This window comes from Rhipicephalus microplus, chromosome 3, assembly GCF_043290135.1.
Source record: "Rhipicephalus microplus isolate Deutch F79 chromosome 3, USDA_Rmic, whole genome shotgun sequence".
NCBI lineage: Eukaryota > Metazoa > Arthropoda > Arachnida > Ixodida > Ixodidae > Rhipicephalus > Rhipicephalus microplus.
This window is the reverse complement of record NC_134702.1, coordinates 2,594,823-2,618,545: the sequence shown is the minus strand read 5'-3', so window position 1 is coordinate 2,618,545 and position 23,723 is coordinate 2,594,823. Positions and strand designations below refer to the sequence as shown.

Here is a 23,723-nt window from a genome sequence, read left to right as displayed (position 1 = left end):
ATTGGAATGTCGGCTTGAGTTACGGCACACTGCATAAGTGCAAATGGTTCTAGGTTGAGAATTGGACGAAGTCTCGTCTGGTCATGAAGTAACCGCATTGTATACAGAAACAGACAGGACGCCGTCCAAGAGGGTGTCAAAAATATAATAAAACATTTTAGCTTTCACACAGAAGCCTTATTCACTAAGCTGAGAGGCCGAAGCTTCCAGCTTAAATCCACTAAAATAATCGCTTGAGGCATCTTGCAGACGTCAGAGGTAGATTGCCGGCATTGCGGTTAAGCGTGTTCCTTGTTGTCTAGATAGTTAAAGATTCCAGACTCGTGCAGTTCTTTTCTTAAACGTAAGGAGGAGGCGCGTTGTCCGGGCAAGTTCGGACATGCGTCGCCATGCCCGCAGCAGACACAAGGGCCTGGCAGCGAAACCACGTTGGCCATGCCCCCAGCGCTAGAGCAAGCTGGGGAAACGAGGCCGAAGGGGAGGGCACGCTCGATTCCCACACACTCAAAGGCTGCAGGCATCACTACGGGTGGCAAGAAGGTATGAAAGCGTCACCAGGTTATTCTGGTTTTAGCTTGATATCTCCAGAACTGAGAAAGCTAATGGCCTTCAGTCTGCGAAATTTTAACCTTGTAGCTTTTTTATATTTATTTCACAAGAAAAAAAAAAATATATCGTCCTTACTTATCACATGCCATTGGGTAGACTATGTGGTAGGTTCAGACTATTCAAAATGTATTTAGGTGTAATCTGACAACATTGGAGTGCAATCGATCGATAGTTTTCCAGAAAGGCACACTAAGTATGGAAAATTTTCAAAAAACTGATCCCGAGAAAAGTGTGCTTTTATATTTAAAACCACCCCCGGAATGTGGTCACAACATACAGCCATAATTCCCCCAAAAATACAGTTTGGTGGAAAAATTTTTGATTATGAAAATGGTAGGAAAAATATATTGGTAGAGGCAACCATTTATTGGGCCTAACAGCACCGAGACAGCAACCAGCGGTTTTCGGCAGCAGCACGAGCCTCCGCCACAACAAACGTCTTCTTCGTCATTCTTAGAGCCCGTATTTGTCACTACATTGACTCCCCGGTGCGAAAGGAGCCATCCTGGCGACCTATGGCACAGACAGGACTGGCGGGTCGTAGTGAGGTTTTAGACGCTCGACGTGCACAGTCTCGCGCCCGCGGCGTCGTTGATCTGTAGGTGGCTGAATAGGTTCAACTATGTAGTTGACTGGTGAAGTCTGGCGCAGGATCCGGTACGGACCGTCATACTTGGGTATGAACTTTGAGCAAAGGCCTGGGGCAGATGATGGCACGCGGAGCCACACGATTGCCCCAGGCGCGTATGACGAAGGGGATGAGCGTCGGTCATGCGAGTGCTTCTGGCGAGCCTGATCGTGTGTTGTTAGCGAACGTGCTAGCTGCCGACATTCTTCGGCATATGTGGTGGCTTCGGCCAAAGTTGTCGATTCTGAAGGGTCTGGGCAGTATAGAAGGATAGATTCCAAGAACGTTGAAGGTTCCCGACCATAAAGAAGGAAGAATGGGGAGAATCCAGTTGTCGATTGAATTGCGCTATTGTAAGCGTAAGTAACGAATGGCAGTGTGCGGTCCCAGTTCGTATGGTCATCAGAAACATACATGGAGAGCATGTCACCCAGCGTGCGATTAAATCGCTCAGTCATCCCGTTGGTTTGGGGGTGGTATGCGGTCGTTGTTCGGTGCATGATGTTACATTCGCGTAGGAGGGCTTCTACAGCTCCCGACAAGAAAGAACGCTTACGGTCACTGAGAAGCTCGCGGGGTGCACCATGCCGAAGGACGAGGTTGTGCAGAATGACCAGGCCGACTTCACACGCAGTGGCCTCGGGAAGCGCCGAAGTTTCGGCGTAACGCGTAAGGTGGTCTACGACAACGATGACCCAGAGGTTTCCATTTGGTGTGTATGATAGGGGACCGTACAAGTCGATTCCGATGCGGCTGAAAGGCCGAGAGGGACAAGGCAGTGGCTGGAGTGGCCCTGCAGATGTGCGAGGGGAGCTCTTCCGGCGTTGGCACAAGGAACATGAACGGACGTACTGTCTAACAAAGCGGTACATTCCGAGCCAGTAATATCGAATTCGTAGGCGAGCATACGTCTTCACTACACCTGCGTGGGCGCATTGCGGATCCGCGTGGAAGGAGGCACAGACGTCAGAACGTAGGTGGCGAGGTATTACCAGCAACCATTTGCGGCCATCAAATAGGTAGTTTCGCCGGTACAGAAGACCGTCTTGGATGGTAAAAAGGCGAGCAGTTCGTCGAAGTAAACGGTTGTCGGTAAGTGGAGACGTCTGAGACAGGTACTCTAAGAGAGACGCTATCCATGGATCCTGGCGTTGCTCAGCGGACATGTCAGTCTGTTCAAGTGAAGAACATTCGCAGCTGGAAACAGACGCTGCAACATAATCGTGGGGAAGTGGCGAGCGAGAAAGAGCGTCGGTATCCGAATGCTTGCGGCCTGGCCGATGAATTACACGAACATCGTAATCTTGGAGACGTAGTGCCCAGCGAGCTAGGCGACCAGATGGGTCTTTTAATGACGACAACCAACACAATGCGTGGTGATCAGTCACGACGTCAAATGGGCGGCCATATACATAAGGTCGGAATTTTGTGATTGCCCAAACAATGGCAAGGCATTCTTTCTCGGTGACTGAATAGTTCTTTTCTGCTTTAGTGAGGGTGCGACTAGCGTAGGACACAACATAATCATCGAAGCCAGATTTACGCTGAGCAAGAATAGCGCCGAGGCTAACTGCACTAGCGTCCGTATAGATTTCGGTTGGAGCGTCTGGATCAAAGTGGCGTAGGATAGGTGGTGATGTCAGAAGATGGCGTAAAGACGCGAATGCTTCGTCGCATGCTGGGGACCACGCCGAGAGGTCTTGGTTGTCGGCAAGTAGCTGCGTCAGGGGTGCGATTATGGTGGCGAAATTGCGCACAAAACGGCGAAAATATGAGCAGAGCCCGATGCAGCTGCGGAGTTCTTTTAGTGTAGCCGGCCTGGGAAAGTCTGCGACAGCGCAAAGCTTGGCTGGATCAGGACGGACACCATGCTTGCTAACAACATGCCCTAAGATGATAAGCTGGCGGGCAGCGAAGTGGCATTTCTTCAAATTCAGCTGCAGTCCAGCGTTCGAAAGACAAGTCAGGACGCTTGCTAGACGGCTGAGGTGGGAGTTGAAGTCCTTCGAAAAAACGAAGTCATCCAAATAGCACAGGCATGTGTTCCATTTAAAGCCTCTAAGGATGTTGTCCATGAGACGCCTGAAGGTGGCAGGCGCATTACAGAGGCCGAATGGCATGACGTTAAACTCGTACAATCCGTCAGGCGTTACAAACGCAGTCTTGGAGTGGTCGGCTTCATTCATAGGGACCTGCCAGTAGCCGGATCGAAGATCTAAAGAAGAAAAGAACTCTGCTCCTTGCAGGCGATCGAGGGCGTCATCGATTCTGGGCAGCGGATAAACATATTTTCTGGTGATCTTGTTAAGACGCCTGTAGTCAACGCAAAATTTGATGCCGTTGTCCTTTTTTTTTTTTCACCAGTACAACCGGAGAGGCACAAGGGCTGTTTGAAGGTTTTATCACACCACGTCGAAGCATATCGTTCACCTGATCATCAATGGCACAGCGTTCAGCGTGAGAAACTCGATATGGGCGCTGGCGCAAAGGTGCATGGCTACCGGTGTCGATTTTGTGAACGATGGCAGACGTGCGACCCAAAGAAGATTGGCTATGGTCAAATGACATCTTGAAGCGATCGAGTAGAGCCAGGAGTTGGGCGCGCTGAGCAACAGGAAGTTTAGGGTCAATGGATGGGGAAAAAACCTCCGGAGATGAAGTGGGGGTGGTATCAGAGGTAATGGTGTTTAAGTGAGATGATAAGTCATGTGATAAGTAATGAGATGATAAGTCATGTGACTGGATGAAACAGAATCGATTTCCTCAAGGTGACCGAGGAGTTCGCCACGGAATAATATGGACGGGGAAGGAAGCGAGTTCGTTATATAAATGGAGCCACGTGAGTTTTCTATGGTGACAACCACGAACGGGAGAAGGAAGCTTTTGCGAGAGCCGAAGGTGACGGAGGGGATAAAGAGGGCGGTGACAGAGGGTGCGTCGTCGCAGATGAGTGGCACATGAACACAGGATAGAGGAGGGATGTGAGTGTCCGCAGCTACGGTGACTCTGGAAGATAGCGGCTTGAAAGAAGGTCCTTCAGATGTTGGCGCTTCACATAGGGGCAGTTCACACATCGTCGACAACTCTAGTTCGGCACGCGCACAGTGAACGACGGCATGATGAGCGCAGAGGAAGTCCCAGCCTAAGATGATATCGTGTGAACAAGGGGAAAACACAACGAATTCGACTACATACAAAATATTTTGGATGACCAGTCGAGCTGTGCACGCTGCAGAAGGTTGGATGTGATGCGCAGTGGCTGTGCGGAGAGAGACATCGGAAAGCGGTAGCGTAAGCTTCTTCCACTTGCGGCACAGTTCACCACTAAACACAGACACGACAGCACCAGTATCAACGAGCGCTTTCGCAGGTACACCATCAATATGCACAGTTATTTCATTAGCAGGTAAAAACGGAGGCCTTGAAGGTTTCGATATATGCGCAGCTCTTGCCTCCGGAACTGCGATGGTCAGTTTTCCGTTTGGGCGGGTGGTGATCGAGGAAGCATCGGAGAAATAGAGCGGCGCCGTGGTGAGGGCAACCGATTCCTGTCGAAGCCGCGGCGACGACTGATACAACGTGGGGTGGAACGAAGACGGCTGTGGTCGCTCTGGACGATAGGAGTCGTAAGTGGCCTCACCAGCAGTTGGGTTGTAATCCCGACGACGGCAGTAGCGTGCTACATGACCAGGAAGCTGGCAGAAATAGCAAATTGGCCTATTGTCTGGAGTGCGCCAAGGGTTTGTTGATGGTGGTGTGGGGTGGCGAACAGGAGGTGGGTGGCGACGGGTAAGAGGACTTGCTGCGTTGAGGGGACGGGGCTGTCTAGCAAGATCCGTGACGGTTGGTAGCGACGCGGCGATCGTCTGGCGGCCTCAGCGTAAATGGGAGGGGCGGAGATAGGCGGAGGATTGTATGTGGGAGACAGGGCGTCAGAAACTTGCTCTTCGATTGCCTTGCGGAGCGTTGGGGTCAGCATGTGCTCACTGGTTGGGACGTACGGTACAAGAGACGATTGGCGTGAAACTTCTTCTCGGACAAACTGCTGGATTTGCTGCATTAATGTGGTTTGTTCGGAGGAAACGGCGCCAATGATTAACCCAGATGTAGAGGTTGTGTCGAGGTTTGGACGTCGAGTAGAAATCCGCTCTCTCCGCAGCTCGCCGAAACTCTGACAGTGCTGAATAAGCTGGGCGACGGTTTGTGGGTTTTTCGCAACGAGCATGTGAAAGGCATCGTCCTCGATACCTTTCATGATGTGCCGTATTTTGTCAGTGTCAGACATTTCTGAATCGATACGACGGCAGAGGTCCAAAACATCCTCAATATACGAGGTAAAGGTCTCGCCTGAGCGCTGTGCGCGTCAGCGCAGGCGCTGTTCGGCGCATAGCTTGCGAACAGCGGGTCGGCCAAAGACTTCTGCAAAGCGCGTCTTGAAGGTAGGCCAAGAAGGTCTTTCCGCTTTGTGGTTGTCAAACCACAGTTCTGTCACACCCGCGAGATAGAAGTTGAGGTAAGCGATCTTGTGTTTGTCATCCCATTTATTGTGGGCGCTTACCGCTTCATACTGCGACAGCCAGTCTTCGGCGTCTTGGTCGTCGGTTGCGTTGAAAATCACTGGACCTCGCTGTCGTGGCATTCAGGAACAGGTTACAGATGGGATTATCACTGCAGGGGGCTGGGTCATGTCAGGCATTGACGAGGCGAGGGGCTGAGGTAGAGTCCGGGAACGGAGTTCAAGTTTGAGACAACCAGCACTCTCCACCAAATGTAAGAATATTGCTTGACGCACACCGGGGTAGAGCAACCGTTTATTAGACCTAACAGCATCGAGACAGCAACCAGCGGTTTTCGGCAGCAGCTGCAGCACGAGCCTCCACCACAACAAACGTCTTCTTCGTCGTTCTTAGAGCCCGTATTTGTTACTACAATATATACAACCAATCAGGCCATAAGTATAGTTAAATAAATGCTTACATGCAGCAAGGATGATAGAAGAGATCCCGAGGCGGCTTCTGGCACCATTTTCGAAGGGCTTTAAGCACCCCAATGCGCTCGTCAATGTATCGTTTCCCTCATCAGAGTGTGTATTACTTTTTAGTAATTAAATGAAAAAATAGCTTTCTTAGTTGATTTACTTGAAGGCCCCCTAAAACACATTTTGAGTATGGTAATAAAATGGTGTCGATGGGCAGTCGAAGCTCCCATGAATATGCAACCCTGTAATTTGCAACAAATTCTCAAACTCCGCTGAAAATCACCTTCTCTCACGAAATGATGGGGGGATACCCAATATCATTGCGTAAAAGCCACTGTATCAGCCATTGGCTGACTTGAGCATGGTGCCCTCGTTCGTCACAGGGATCGCCGAGGGAGGTCATGACTTGTCCACACGCACTAAAGAGCCACGTATGCGAGGAGAAAAAGTGCTCAAGGTCATGTGGCATTTTTCTCTACTTCCCCCCCCCCCCCCCGCCCCTGCTTATTTCCAGCGCTTTCGACGGGAAAAAGGGATGCAATAGCAGAGTGATAGAAATATTCATAACTCTGCTCGATCAGCTCTATAAATTTTTGCAGTGGTGAATTAGTGAGACAATAAGCTCCTTTAGTGAATCCATTAAATGCCGGTTTGCAGGGCTCTTTTAAGGATCAATGGCAATGCTTTCCTTGAGTCGAAAAAACAAAGCACAAGCAAAAAGTTATTCTGAGCCGGTTCTTGAAACTGCTCGCAGTGCAGTATGAAAGGACTCAGCCACAACCTTTCGATCAACACCAAGTCACAATCGAAGTAGTGGAATGTGCATAGAGCCCAATAAATATTTGCAACATTTGTGGTGACGGTTGGGATCACAAATATAGCTATTTCACTCTGTCTGATGGGTAAATGCAATCAAAACTGAACAGTTTCAAGAGGAGAGGTAACATAGCAAAACTACGACATGATTATGACATAAGGAATCGTAGTGGAGAGCTTTCAAAACTTCAACCACATCTTTACCATGCTCCTAGATTTAATTAAACTGCCTCTAGAATTTTGCATCTACTGAAAATGTGATCACAGCCAGGCGCTGTAACGATTACACTACCGTGATGGCTCCAAATAGAACATTTATGTTGATAGAAAGCACTGATCGACTAATTTATGACCTGCCAGTTTATGTAACTGCACAAATATTTTATTAACCCTCTAATTACACTGCTGTGTGAAGTTTATTGTTCATGGACAGCGAGCGACGACACTTGTACTACAGTCGAACCCGGGTATATCGAACTCGCCAAAAAACGTTTATTAGTTCGATATATGGCATAATTCGATATAGGCCCGGTATACGTTTTGACACAAAGGCACATAACAAACTAGAAGAAAAGTACTTTATTAATATGGTGGCTTACTTGCGTGCCCTACTGTGGAACAAAATAGTCTCGGATTTTTTTCTGTGTCAACGACTTCGCTGCCTGCGACAGCACGCACGCCTCCACGTTTTCCAACGAGTTAGAGCAGATGAGGCCGCAACCTTTCACATTCAAGCAATAGCGCCAGACCAACGCAAGTGCACTAATCACTTCGGAGGATGTAGGCAATGGGCCGTCGTCGATTTCCATATTGCTGTCGCTTTGGCTCGTAGTCTGCACGACATCTGCAATGTAATCCTCATCCTGTATTGGCCTATGATGGGGACATCATCGTCCGCACTGACGAACTCGTCGAATGTCGATCCGTCGATAGCACCCGAGAACTCTGCCAGCTCGTTCCAAATTTCGGCGGAAACACCTGCGGTGTCTTCAGTGCTGTCAGAATTTGGGGTGTCATCACCAGGCATGTGGAAGCTGGCGTGCCTAAAGCAGTTCTGGATCGTTTCCTTCTTGACATCTGCCCACGACCTACTCAACATAGAAATAGCTCCGAGCAAGTCGATCTTAAGCTCCCTGCCGACACGAAGGTACTGTAGCAGCCTCTCCACCAGGGGCTTCCGATAGCCGGCTTTCATTGCGCGTATAACGCCTTGATCCAGTGGTTGCAGCACAGACGTAGTGCTCGGGGGCAAAAAACGCAGCTCAATGTTGCTGAAGGTCGTACTGCAGTGGTGCTATGAACAATTGTCCATAAGCAGGCACACCTTGCGATTTTCGCCTACCAAATCATCATTCCACGATGATCGCCATCTGCAAAAACGCTCCCCGGTCATCCACGCTTTTGAGTTTGCTCGGTAGGTAACTGGAAGCAACAGTGCATTTCGAAAACACCGCGGTGCCGTGCTTTTCCCGATAACTAGAGGTCGAAGCTTTTTCGATCTGTCTAAATTAGCTGCCAACAGCAAGGACACACGAGCTTTGTTTGCCTTGTCGCCACGACACGCAAGTGTATTTGGCAAAGTTCAGACACATTTGCCGAAATAGAGCGGTTTTATCTGCATTGAAGAAATCCTGGGCTTGATATCCTGCTGTGATATCTCGCCAGTTTTCCTCAAGCCATTTTTCTACGCTGTCCAGGTCCGCCGCCTTGCTTTCACCTGTAACAGCTTTGCCAACGATGTCGCGCCGTTCTTTGAACCGCTGAAGCCAGCCTGAACCGCCGTGGAAATCATTCCTGCCAAGCAGAAAAGCAAGATCCTTGGCTTTCTGCTCAATCATAGGGCCGGACACCGGAATGTTTCGCGACCTAACGTCCACAAACCACTTGTAAACGGCCGCTTCAACATCTTCGCACACAGCAGCGCGCACACGTCGGGCGCCACGGGCACCTGGCCTTTTGTCCAACTTGGCCCTGATGTCTGCCTTGTTCTTCAGGATAGTACTCAAGGTGCTCAGAGGAATTTTGTACGGGGAGGCGACGTCAGACATCTTTTCACCGCGCTCAACCAGATTGATGATTTCGAGTTTCGCGGTGAACGGCAAATTTTGCCTCTCTGCGCAAGCCACGATGACAGCGCACCAATACAGGTCACAGAGCACCAAGAGGCAACACCACAGACCACGCTGAATCAGCAGCAGCAGGCTCACAAGCATAAAGAAAGAAAAAATGGCGCTCACTTCTACCGCCTCCGCGCCTCGAAGAAAGCACGACGGCCTCTGATTGGTTGTAAGCGCTGCAAGCAGGCCAGGATCATTTCTTAGAGGGGGGTGTTCGCCCGCGCACAACCGGGTCTAACCAACTTTTTTTAGGGTGGCGCCGGCAGTTTTCCCCACCACCGCGAGGGAAAGCCAACTTGCTGGGGAACTTTTGAGGCACATGGAGTTTGATATATCAGTTGTCGTTGGTATTTTCGTTCGATAAAACAGTAACTTTTGCTATATATTCTCAATGTAAACTTACCGTGTTTAGGAATTGTTCGATATACAGGATAATTTGATATAAACAGGTTCGATATAGTCGGGCTCGACTGTATGTAACAATACACATATACACTGGTCCAGTCAGTAAGGCATGGAAAAAAAAAATACTTTGACATGAGAAGAAATGTGCGTGTCCTTTCCGCACATGTTTATTTTCAGCGTTTTACGCGTCTCAAGATTATACCGTGCACCATGTCCAATCATGACGAACTAACTCAAATTAAGCCACTGCTGGATCAGGTGTACAACTGCTTATGCGCTATATATCTAGGTTATTCGTTTCTTCACATCTAAATGATTCTGACCACTTGGGGTCTTTCAACGTATGCAGCATTTCACCTCCATCCAAGCCCACTAGGTTTGGGCTTACTCCGTAAACACTGAGCCACCGGCATGTGGCAAGCACTGCCTACGTTTTGGTGTGCCAAAATCTAGACTGTTAAGTGAATTCACCTGTCACGACTTTTTTGGTGGAGGCACACAAGCTGGTCCCACGGGCGACTTCCTCTCTTGCAGTGGAATGTTCTCATACATCTGCCGGGGAACTTCTGTAGGTGGCCTGTAAGAGAAAAATGCCATTCATCAATCCAGGACTTCCACTACATTTTATGTTTTACCAATGACAAATGAAAAGCTCACATAATCGGACCATGCCAACACACACAGACGAGAGCACTGCTGACGACCTCTTTGTCTATGCTGAAATAACTTGTTCACACGGTGCATTCTCTGCTAAATAGTATTTCTATAACAGCATAAAGGCAAACACAAGGTGTAGTTTCTAGACACTACATAACTTTTGATAAAGAAGGTAGTACAGTCTAGCATTCTTCACATTTATGAACAAAATCTCACTGAGACCTCTTGACATGAGTAAGTAGTTTGCGTATATGGAAGAAGACGACGGAGTAGGAGGAGAAGCACGCGATGCAATAAACACCGGATCTGTTGCCGTTGTTTAGTTAATGGTGAAACACTTGAAACTCGAAAGCAGCAGTGTAGCTTCTATATTGCCCCATAGCATAAGCACTGGACGGACACAACATACACTAACAGGGCGCAACTACAGGGTACTAGAATAGGGGTACAGTCCAACTCCGCTAAAACGAAAATCCCGCTTCAACGGAGGTTTTTCGATTCCCCGCCTGCATCCAACAGGCCCTGATGCATTGAAATCCTCTCCACAACGAAGCACTTTCTTATTGTTCTCCCCGTTCAACAAAATTTTCCCGGGACACAAGTCACTCGATCTGACTCGAACTAGACCACTCCAACTAACTTTAATAAGTTCTAACAATGTAAATTATATAGTAGCAACATTTTTCATCACAAAAAAGGTGCACATGACAGCGGTTGTGCACTTGTCTACTTTGTTTTTGTTTTTTTTTTCTTGAGTAGTTGCTAACGGAGAATTCCTGTGAGCTGACTTACATTCAGATTTTACATTAAACATTCCCCTCGTTCTCTGACAGCTAAAACGGTTGCAAACGTACCAAAGTCGCATGTAATCCGCAGAACGCTGCAAGTACAGCTTACTAGAAGGGAGCAATGGAACGAACGAGGTGGCCGCGCCGCGTCTCTGCTGATTCTCCAGCGGGTGATAGTAGCGGCAATGCTGTATTCATTTGGTACTAAAAATCTCAGGAGCGTCTGCATAGGGAGCGCGCCTGCTGTAGCCCGCAAAAGCGTGTAATTGCTCGTTTTTAGCGAGTTTAACGCATGTCTGAGCCTTTATCAGTGTATGCACACCTACTATGCACAAGTGAATATGTAGGCATGCTGAAATCACGTCGAGGCATTCATTGTTTCAAAGCCCTGCCGCCCCCTACCACCCAAGAAAAAATGTACTATTGGAATTTGCACGGATTTACCTAGCTTCCCCCTAAACAGCGCTTTGAGCTGCGCTACATCATGAATGGCTACTGGGGAGCTACAAAGAGAAGAGGTATAACAAAACCGCGATTAAGTCATACACTAGTTTTGTCAGTAGCCTCTACGATTCCAAAGCACTGTTCCTCATATGAGCCCACATGCGCTCGATTGTTTCATAATAAACCGGAGTATAAGTAACGTTGTCACAACATTTATATCGCTGATGACTCAGTTTTATTATGTCAGTTTTGCGGAAAATATTATAATGCATTTGAAAGGCTTATCTTGTTTTAGCCGCATGTTTTCACGCTTACTTTGCCCTTTTTTTATGCAAGCTTCAAGTGCTTATAATACCAGGAGGCCGAGCCAGGGAGCCGAGCTGAAGGAATGCGTGTACCTCCGAGTCATGAACTCTTTGCGAAAAGGGTTATCTTAAAGATACAAAATAGTGCCAGTTGTATATATAGTGCGTCTGTTAATTTGCGTAAATCCACTATAACTAGTTTTCATTTTGTATCGACAGCATAAATTTTGCTACTTTCCAAATATTCCATTGGCAAAACACCATTTCAAGCCAGCAAATTCATACAGATGTTTTGTATTATAAATGTAGTTTTTTATCAAGTGTAGGCAGGCAGTGGTACATTTTGCTTTGAGAAATTTAACTTGTATATGTACACAGTAAACACACACACACACACACACACACACACACACACACACACACACACACACACACACACACACACACACACACACACACACACACACACACACACACACACACACACACACACACACACACACACACACACACACACACACACACACACACACACACACACACACACACACACTCTGTATCCATAAGTATACGCATATAAATTACACGTCCCCGCCTCATGAACAATATCAATGCAATGCTTCTAAGAACAGCCGCTATTTTTATGCGGTGCATATCTCGTCTGACTACAATAGACTTGGAAGTAGTTTTGAGACCTCATACGGATGCAAAGGTGAAATTCACAGTGCACATTTGTACAGACACACTAAATTCAACTTCGGCAACTGTAAACATTCAGCAAAGGGCTACCCAGGATTTTTTTTTTTTTTTTTTGAAAGCGGGGGTGCAGCATAACGACAACTTTGGCAATTGGTGGTCCCTGTGAATGCGTGTAAATATTTTAGTATACCATGAAAACTTGAATTACGAAACAATTTCGTGGTGTAGGGGGTCCAGAATCCCTTCCTCTCCCCTCTCTTCTTACGGCCTCCTGGTTCTGCATGTGTTTGGCACGATATTTATTTTTCATCTCGTAGCTTTTTGAGCACAGCGAACTTCCAATAAATCGGTTCAGTTATTCTGAATATTGTAGATGCCTAAACAATGAAGAAAGAGTCAAGACAGAAGAAATCAGAATAAGACACGCCCTTTCTAAATAATTTTTGATCTCTCACAAGGTCTTTTATGGAGCTCAAATTCAGTAGATTGGCGTGTCATACTTCAAGGGTTATGACATCATGTGTTAGACATGAATGTTGGGAAGATACGAAGAAATTGGCATCAAAAAAGCACGCCGAAGGACCCAAAGTGCGTAGCATCTCCTGCGCCCGGTTCTTTCATCACTATTTGACAGCAGCGCCGCCGCTACGGGCAACGCGGATTGCACCAGGCGGCGAGAGGTGCCCATGCCACTCAGCACTTCTAGTACAATCTAACCACAACCATGGGGGACACCATTGTTGGTGCTTGATGACGATGCAACGATGCTGCGCAACATTTTCTGACAGCCAGCGCGGGCTTGGCCGACCGAAGCCTAGCCGAATCTTTATGTTGGATATTGGTTGCTGGCTCGGCCATCCTTGCATGTGCTATGATGTGTACAGTTTTTTACACACGTTTAGTGGGCGAGCACCTAGCGAACCCCACAACGTTAGTCCTCGCTGGTTCTGCACGCTTCGCTTCGTCAGCTACGAACCGTGCATTTTTTTTTCTTGATCTCGTCTACGGTTGCCAGGGCCTATAATGTTGCCACAGAGCAAAAAAAAAAAAAAGTTTCTTTCGCTCGAGCAAAAGGCAGAAATCATCGCCGCAGCAGCAGCCGGAAAAAAAAAAGGGACTCATCGCAGAAGAGTACGATACCTCGTCAAGCACGCTGTCAACAATACTGAAGTCCGAAGCGAGTATTTCAAAAGTGCTAGCGTCAGGCACATCTGCTCAACGCAAGAAGACGACCCAGCCAGCTCACAAAGAGCTTGACAAGGCAGTGTATGCCTGTTTTTGTGAAACTAGGGCTAAGAACGTACCAATTAGTGGCAGTATGATTTTGCAGAAAGCACTGAAGTACGCCTGCATTTCAGGCATCACCGAGAACTGCAAGGCAAGTGCTGGGTGGCTGAACCGCTTCAAAGAGCCCCACGAAATCGTCAGAAAAGTGCTATGCAGGGAGTCCGCTTCGGCAGACTTTGACGGTGTGTCATGTGGATCGTGACGAACGCTGCCAGTATCGTAGAAACATATATTCTGTCTCAGACACATACAATGCAGACAAGACCGGGCTTTTTATGAAATGCTGCCAGCAAGGACGCTCGACTTAGAAGGAAAACAGTGCCATAGAGGTAAGTAAACCAAAAGTGAGTCACCATGTTACTTTGTGCATATATGAACGGGTCCGACAAGTGGCCCCTTTTCGTCATCGGCAAGAGCGCCAAGCCGCAGTGCTTTAAGGGCACGGAAAACCTGCCTGTAAAATACATCGCTAACAGCCATTCGTTGATAACATGGGTCATTTTCATTGACTGGCTTGTCTCTTTTGACAATGAGATGAAAAGGCAAGACTGCCGTGTTTGCTTGCTGCTGGACAATTGTTCTGCGCATCGCCTGGATGGCAACGTCAAGCTGACAAATGTAGAGCTGAAGTTTTTCCCGCCCAATTGCACTTCCCTGATCCAGCCTGTAGATCAAGGCATGATCAACAGCATAAAGCATGCATACTGGTCTGGGGTCTTAATGTGGGGAGCTCCACCACGCTCTTGGAGTCAATGGAGACACCAGACACGGTTGGAACGAACCAAAGCAACACACCTTTATTTAACTCCTTTTAGAACGGCAATATTGTCAACCGAATTATTATACCAGCATTGTGACCAACACGCTAAACAACCTTACACAATATTACACAACACTCAAGAACATGACAAACACAAGGCAGTGTCGCTAATGCCCGACTCAACACGAGGGCCCTCGGCAGACGACCGCGGTGTTGTGCACCGAGGTCCCACGGTGAGAGACAACCGTTCACGGCGAACGCCACCAGCCAGAGGGACTCGCTTAAACTGGAATGCCGCCACCAAGACTTGCCACCAGGGGTCACTGCCGACGCGACCGATCTAACCATGATGATGATAGTGGTGATCAACGCTCGCGAACACAACGCCACCTACCGCTCAATAGTTGTGACCCCGAAATACGGCTTCTGCGCGAGACAAGTGTGCCACACAGCGCAAACAATTTTGCAGGGGGTGCCAGCACCCTCACACCGGTCAAGACTCGGAGAGAATCCTGCTGAACACCGAGCATGGCCGCGACACCAAAGTGGACTTGTACATGGCTGTACAAATGTTGGCAGCCGCATAGATGTCGACGCAGGGTGAAGTTGTCAAGAATTGTTTTGTTCATGCGGGGTTTCGACCCAAGGAGATGTGCAGTTCAAGCGACGATGTACAAGCTGTCGATGACGTTGGACTGGGGCAAAACGTGACAACGGTCGCAGCATGGGCAGCTCTCGAGGAAGCCGGCACTGTTCCCGAGAACGTTAATTGAGCAACTACTTAAATGCTGACGCAGACGTGATCGTCTAAGAGGAGCTCAGTAATGCCGAGATCCTCAAGAGTGCTCGCGTCGTTGCCGACGATTCATCCGACAAAGAATTAGTCGGGCATGGTGTTCCAACGGCTTCGACGTCAGTGGCCTTATCACACGTCATGGACTCCTTGGACGTTTTACGCAGTTTTCTTGGCACCCATGACGATGTTGCCATGCAGCTCCTCGCAGACTGTGATCAGCGCATTCTCTCATTGTTTGTGCGATAGCGCAAACGATAAAAAATAAGGGCCTTTTCAAATTTTGGAAATAATATGCTCCCATAGTGTTTCGCATATCCTGTTTTTTTTTTATTTACTGCATTTTCCGCAATAAAGAAATTTTTCTCGGTCCCTGTGAATTTCGTTGTAGCAAAGTTTGGCTGTAGTGTGTTCAGACAGCGGCAAACGTCAAGCGCTGCTTCAAGCCAGGAGCGTAGATGAATCCTGGATATAAGTGGCGGCACTGCAGTTGCACGGGCTGTATGGGCGCGTGTTGCAGCGTGCTTGCTCATGAACAAACGCGGTGTTTCTGTCGCTTGATATACTGCTTAAAAAAAGGTTTAATATATTTATTGACCTCAGGCCAAAATAAGTCAACGAACTTCTTTGGTATTGTGAGACAGTCATGTGGATGCAATAATCATCCAATGTCGTTTCGGACAGACGGATATTGGGCCTGGCATAACATGACTGAATGGCAAACATAAATGGAAGATCGCAACATGAAAATAGTAACATTCATGTCATGAACCGCACCATTTTATGCCACTATGTTGGTGCTCTTACGGCAGCTTCCTTAACTTGATATTTATCACAATTAGTATGGCTTCACAAGAGTGAACATAGGTGATGTACACTTGTCTTAACATGTAAATAATCATGTGACACATGTCATGTCGAACATGATTTATATGACATGGTCTTGGGTTCGTTCCATCCATTTAATTGAATGTATGCCAAAAATGCTATGACGAGATGTATGTACAGGGCAAATGTAAATGATAGATGATAGCATGAAATTCATGATTCGCATGTCATGATCGAATTACTAATTACAACAATCAAGGCGTGCTGGCAGCCAGTCGATACACACAAAAATCTAAATTTGCAGCAGGTTACGAAACATTTTCATCACAAAAGACCAAATTTAGAGCAGTATGAAAAAGAAGTCTTACATGTAGAAAAAAAGATATACGTACGAACCATGCAACATGCCCCAAATCGTGCGGTGTAAGAGCACTGGTATTTCAATAAAGGTAGTATTTTTAGCCACATCACTGAGCAAATAATGACAATGTCCACATTAGCATTTGCCTCGTCTGAATCTGCGAATTCAAATGTAGATCTGCCAAGCTGGAGACCTTCAAAGTGAGGAGATTCGTAGTGATGGAAATAAAAAACACTGGCATACAGTTTTTTTAGGATGCCAGAAATGCCCTACACTGCTCGAAATGGCTGCAAGCAACTTTATCAGGTGTCATCAATCTTACTAGTACTCATAATTATGTGCTGTATACACGCATGATTAAATGAGCCAAATGTGAAAAAGTGGTGTGTCCCGTAATTAGTGCTAACAGCCTCTTCAGAACCGTGCTTACCGTGCTTTTTTGCATGGCACACTGGTACTGCAGCGATGATGAATTGGCGAAGGTGGTACTGCAGCGAGGTTGAACAAGTCATGAAACACCGCTATGCCCCCCCCCCTCTCGTTTTCTGAAACACCGAATGCCCCCACCCCCCCTCGTGTGACATTCTAATTTCTTGCACTGCTTCACCCTCGGACTATTTTTATTCGAAATAAAAGTGTGGTAGCTTGCAGTTCACACCTTGTTCATTATACTGTGAGTGAATCGTTAGCACTTGTAATGATTTCCAAGGCATGAAATGTTTTAACTTAAACCTTAAATACGCATACTTTATATATCTTTTATTGATTCATCGAACGATTTAGTGATCTCCTTCGAGTTCGATATATCCGGGATCGGCTGGACTTTTCAACCACACGGCCACACAACTTTGCCTATGTGGCCAAACAAAGCACTGGACACAAATAGAAACGAAGTGCAACTGAATTTCTGGGAGATTGCCTTGTTACCCATACAACCGGAAGAAATTATTAAGGTCTAGAAATCTCCTAAGTGACCAAGGAAACTTTGCAGGTTTGAAATTGTGGCTTTTACACCGCTCCCATGCAAAGCAAGCATGGGATTTATATACACAGTAAGCATGGGATCATGGTGAGGCATCTAATTATTACAAGGAGCTTATTATACATATTTACTACAGTCCAACCCACCTATAATGATCTCAAATATAACGATCTATTGGTTATAACGACCATGTTTCGGTGCACTTACGAGTTCCCAATGCTACCCTTTAAAACTGAGTTGACATACAGCGAACATTTTTCAAAGCATCATGCTTTCACAAGGAACACTTCCGACATGGTTGCGGTAAAGATATAGCGCATACGAAGCGAAAAAAAGTTAAAGGAAGCATTCTGAAGCATGCGAAAGGCATGCTCGTGCGTGTACCGTTGCAATTTTCTTGCAACGAAAGATATCACATAACGCGGCAAGCACCACACACAGATTTCGGACGTTGCGAGCGGGGGCGTTCACTTTCCAGACGTCCCTTCACAGGCAGAACAGAAGTAAGGGGAACAAAAAACGAAAAGAGAAAAATAGGAGGCACCATGAAGAATTGCAGTCAGCTGCCGCACGTCAAACTTTACTGATGCCATTCTCGGCATCTACGACGACCAACGATAAACCAACAATGTCTCCGAATGCAAGAAGCCATAGGTGCGAGAAGCGATAACTTTTGTCGCGTGGAAGTTCAATGCGACACTCAGCTCTCCGATACCACCATGAGCCGCTAAAGGTTTTCCACCTTTCGGTAACGGTAAAGACCGGTCGATTAGTGATGACTTCCACACAGTCGTGGCGGTGCCTTGACAGGGTGTCCACCGATTCCCTGGCTTCTCCAGGTTTTCCAGGATGATTAAAAGCAAATTACATGACCACCACATCTACATGGAAAGCTCTGTGCACTGTAAACAAGCCCTCAAGTGGTGAAAAAAAAAAAAAAAAACAGGCGCTCCATATAAGTCAACTTATTTAACAAACGCACTCAGAATGTTCCGAGTGCATGTGGTAAATGTGAAAAAATATGTATATCTGGTTAAAATAAAACCACTGAGCAAGGCAGTGAGCAAGTTAGTTGTTTGATGTTATGAAGAATCAGAAAACAAACACAAAAATTAAAAGTAATTGGCGATGAAATTTTTAAGGAGCCTGCTATAGTCCCGACAAGGCAGTCAAAGCTGCTGGGAAACGTAGAAGTTGTGCCATCTCGTGGCATCCGTGTAAAATGAAGACTTAGGAGCCTGGCCAGTTCTGCCACTGGAGTATAATCTATTTTACTATAATGTCTGTAGCACACGCTGCTTAGGATGTGGATTGGATTGAATTAGATCGACTTGATCTGCTTTATTTACTGACTCGACTATTTAGGCAGTGGATTGGATTATCTGATTCAACCTGGATTGTTGTATTGACTATTGATTTGCGTCGCGCAATCTGTGCACCTCTAAAATATACTTTTCAGCAAAAAAAAAAAAAAAAAAAAAATTACTACTCACATACTCTCTGTACCTTTCACAAAACTCTCTTGTCAGTATTTGCAAGTGATCCCCTAAATGCGTCTTATGTTCCAGACTTAGGCTATCTATATATTGCCCCACTAACAGTCACCGCAAGGAGCACAGTGTCCCTCAAGTAACCTTTGACTATCTCCATCTGCTGGCATAGATCATTTGAACGCTGGGATATCGAAAAATACCTTACCTCTTTTTTGTGCAATACTGTGCAAAATATTTATTCAATCATCGCTGGCTGGCCAACTACTTGAACAATGGAAGGTTGCTACAGTTACAAATGAGTTCTGCGGAAACTTGCAAGGTGGCGGAAAGGCCAAGAAAGGGAAAGAAGACAACCACCCGATCGCAGCACGAAGCCACAACAAAATCCACACGAATTTCTCTGAAAGACATCCTCCCAGTTGCCGAACAATTCGTCCCAGTCAGAGGCTTGAACCCGGGACCAACACCCATCCAGGGCGGTCGCTCTACCAATTGAGCATCAGTGTCATCGGTTCTCAATTGCCAGAGCGAACGCCCCGGACAGGCGCCGGTCCCAGGCTCGTACCTCTGACCAGGACGAACCCTTCGGCAACCAAGAGTCCCTCCCTCCGAGGAACTCGCATGGACTCCACTATGGCTTCGCGCCACAATCGGGTGGCTGTCCCCTCCTTCCCCCCCCCCGAGCCTCTCCGCCACACTGCAGGCCTCCACAGAGCTCATCTGCAATAGTTGTATTCATGTGCTTTGAGTTGTCAATGAATTCACCCTCGCATCTCCAATTGCTAGCTTCCTGATTAGCTCAATTGGCAGAGCGACCGGCCCGGATAGGCGATGGTCCTAGGGTTCCAACCCCGGACCAGGACGAATTTTTTGGCAACTAAGAGGTTTTCTTTCTGAGGAATCCGTATGGATTTCCTAATGGCTTCGCACTATGATCAGATGGTTGTCTTCTTTCCCTTTCGCGTTGCTACAGTTATTCCAGTACTCAAAGCTGGAAACAAAAAACAGCCAGACAACTGCTGTCCCTTTCCTTAACATGCATTTCCTATAAAGTGCTGGAGCCCATTATCGCATTGCATATCTACAAGCCATCTGGAGACTAATAATTTATTTTTCAATAATCAACATGGTTTTCAAAACATCAGTCACGTGATACACAGTAGCTCGAGTTTACCAACAAATTGCACTTTACATGAAAAATAATTAACAAACTGATAGCATTTCCCTTGATTTTTCCAAAGCTTTTGACCAGGTGGCCAATTGTCAGTCCTTTTCTAAATTAAAATCTATCGGACTAGATTCTGCTAGCTAATCGTGGATTAGAAATTTTTTTATCATCTCGACAAATATTTATAGTGAATAATAATTGTGCTTCTCCCTTCACTGATGTAACATCCAGAGTCCCTTAAGTTAGTGTTCTAGGCCCTTTACTCTTCCTGGCTTACATTTTTGTTTCCCCCCCCCCCCCCCAACCATATGGACATTGTGCATCCTTTTAAAACGTTTTGTCATCATTGAAAAGACACTCGTTGCACTTCATTTTCAAGTGGTATGGTTTGCCACAACTTTCTTTGGTTATTGTTATAATTGCCAGTAATGTGTGAATAGCGTATGCAAGCATGCAGCTTCTCCCCAGATCCCCAGAAATTGTTTAAAAGTTTCAGTCCATCAATGAGAGTAAGGAAGTAGAACTTTAGTAGAGCAGTATCCCTTGAATGCAACGTTTCTTTTTTTAAACATACAGTGCAACCTCGATAATACGTGCCCTGGTTTTGTGAGGACACGCATTTTGTGATGAATCAGGGTGACCCTGACTAGGTCCCCATACAAATAATGTACTAAAACCTCAACCATACCGCATGATTTTACGATGACCCCACATCTTACAACTACAATTCGTTTCTGTCCTAGACAAAAAAAAATCACATTTTTTTTACAGGAATCGAATGCTGACCTAGTTAGTATTTGCACGTGCAAAATATGAACTTGCGTTTCCCTTGGTCACATATGGGCAAAGTAAAGAGAGTGTGACATTAATGCCTTTTTTGGGATGGCAAATTAATTCTCCCGGCACTTTATGCACTTCTGCAGTCCAGTTTTCCTGGCTTTCAGATAACGTCTGGATCCACCTCAGTCACGTGCGCATCCAGGGTCGTTACGTAGAAAAGCTCTACCCTCCCAGAGTAGCTTCAGCTGGCCATAAAACTAATCTTTGAGATTTGGATATTTTGATGTCCATGGAAGCTTTTCCTGGTCGACATGAAGCTGAGTGTGTGCCTGTGTGACACTCGCAGTACCAGGCCTTGAACACGCAAAAGTACGCGATGCAGCTTTCTCTTCATGTGAAATAACATTCACTAGATAAGAAGGAAGCGGCGATGACATAGTGGTTCAATCATCCGCCTCACACGCAAAAGGTCTGTGATTCGAATCTTGGTGCCGCGCAGTTCCCAACCTGATAAAAAAAAAATCAGGGTGGTGATGAAACTGCCTGGGGCACGGCCTCACCGGTGACCACCACCGGTAACGCACTCCCTCATCAGAAAAGGATTGGCCACCCTGGTGCAGTATATGGCCACTACCTCCCACATGCATAAGTCAATTAACTCACGACCCTCAGTCCCCAGCAGCTGCAAAGAAACTGATCACGGCAGCAGTCAGATCTGCAACGCAGCCGGGAGTGCTAAGAATCTCTGGATCCGGACAGGCTGTCATTGCAACCTGAACTTGGCAACGTTTAACACTAGAACCTTATCTAGTGAGGCAAGTCTAGCTGTACTATTCGAGGAGCTAGAGAGTGTTAAATGGGATATAATAGGGCTCAGTGATGTTAGGAGGACAGATGAGGCCTATATGGTGCTACAGAATGGGCACGTCCTTTGCTATCGGGGCTTGGCTGACAAAAGAGAACTGGGAGTGGGGTTCCTAATCCACAGAAACATAGCTGGTAACATACAGGAATACTATAACATTATTGAAGGGGTGGTAGATATCAGAATTAAACTCAATAAGAGATACAAGATGAAGGTGGTACAGGCTAACCCGCCTACATCCAGCCATGATGACGCTTCAGTTGAAAGCTTCTATGAGGACGTGGAATTGGCAATGAGTAAGGTAAAAACACAGTATACTATACTGATGGGAGACTTTAATGCAAAGGTAGGAAAAAAGCATGCTGGAGACCAGGCAGTAGGAGATTATGGCATCGGTACAAGAAATGCCATAGAAGAGGTACTAATAGAATTCGCAGAACACAATAAGTTACGGACTTTGAATACCTTCTACCAAAAACAAGAAAACCGTAAGTGGACATGGAGAAGCCTGAATGGTGTAAATAAGAACGAAATAGACTTTATAATGAGTGCACACCCAGGCATCGTGCAGGATGTGAAAGTGGTTGGTAAGGTACGATGCAGTGACCATAAAATAGTACGGTCTCGAAATTGCCTAGATTTGAAGAAGGAACAACAGAAACTGAAACGCAAGAAGCCAATCAGTGAGCTAGCACTAAGAGGGAAAGTACAAGAATTCAGAGTCTCGCTTCAGAACAGGTAATCGGCTCTTATTGAGGAAACGAACCTTAGCGTAGGTACAATGAATGATAATCTGATGAGTATCATTACGGAGTGTGCAGTGGAAGTTAGAGGCACGGTAGTTAAACAGGACACTGGCAAGCTTTCCCAGGAAACGAAGAATCTCATTAAGAAGCGTCAAAGCATAAAAGTCTCAAGTACAACAGACAAAATAGAACTGGTAGAGCTTTCGAAGTTGATTAATAAGCGTAAGGTATCCGATGTAAGATAGTATAACATGGAGAGAATTGAACACGCTCTGAAAAACAGAGGAAGCGTCAAAGCAGTGAAGAGGAAGCTTGGGATAGGCAAAAATCGGGTGTATGAACTAAGGTACAAAGAAGGTAAAATAACTACCGATATGGATAGGATAGCTAAAATAGCAGGGGAGTTTTACAGAGATCTGTAGAGTAGCCGGGACAACCACGACCTTAATACTACAAGAACTAGCAGTAACCCAGATGACACCCTACCAGTAATTGTAGAAGAAGTCAGAAAAGCGTTGGAGAGCATGCAAAGAGGCAAAGCTGCTGGTGAGGATCAGGTAACATCAGATCTGCTGAAAGATGGAAGACCGGTTGTGTTAGAAAAACTAGCCACCCTGTTTGCGAGGTGTCTCCTGACGGGAAGAGTACCAGTCTTGGAAGAATGCCAACATCATCTTAATACATACGAAAGGAGATGACAAGGACTTGAAAAATTACAGGCCGATCAGCTTGCTCTCTTTAGTGTACAAGCTATTTACAAAGGTAATTGCTAACAGAGTTGAGAAAACATTAGAATTCAATCAACCAAAGGATCAAGCAGGATTTCGAACAGGCTACTCAACAATCGACCGCATTTATACTATCAATCAGGTAATAGAGAAATGCTCAGAATACAGCCAACCAGTACACATAGCCTTCATTGATTACGAGAAGGCATTTGATTCAGTCGAAATGTCAGCAGTCATGCACACACTGCGGAATCAGGGCGTCGATGAAGCATATATAAGCATCCTGGAAGAAATCTACAGGTGATCAACTGCTACCATAGTGCTTCATAAAGAAAGCAACAGAATACCGATCAAGAAGGGTGTAAGGCAGGGGGATACAATCTCCCCAATGCTATTTACCGTGTGCTTACAGGAGGTTTTCAGAGGCCTAGAATGGGAACAGTTAGGAATAAGATTTAATGAAGAGTACCTTAGTCATCTTCTTTT

General features: G+C 46.4%; 1 protein-coding gene across 3 annotated transcripts in view; it reads right to left on the bottom strand.

Moving 5' to 3' along the window:
• The window catches only part of LOC119184305 (tyrosine-protein phosphatase non-receptor type 11), a 167,877-nt gene that overhangs the window by 20,518 nt on the left and 123,636 nt on the right, over positions 1-23,723 (bottom strand). For all 3 annotated transcript variants that reach the window (XM_075888727.1, XM_075888724.1, XM_075888725.1), the window contains one exon: positions 10,025-10,130. In XM_075888727.1, coding sequence (XP_075744842.1) covers positions 10,025-10,130 — 106 coding nt within the window. The remainder of the gene's footprint in view (positions 1-10,024; positions 10,131-23,723) is intronic.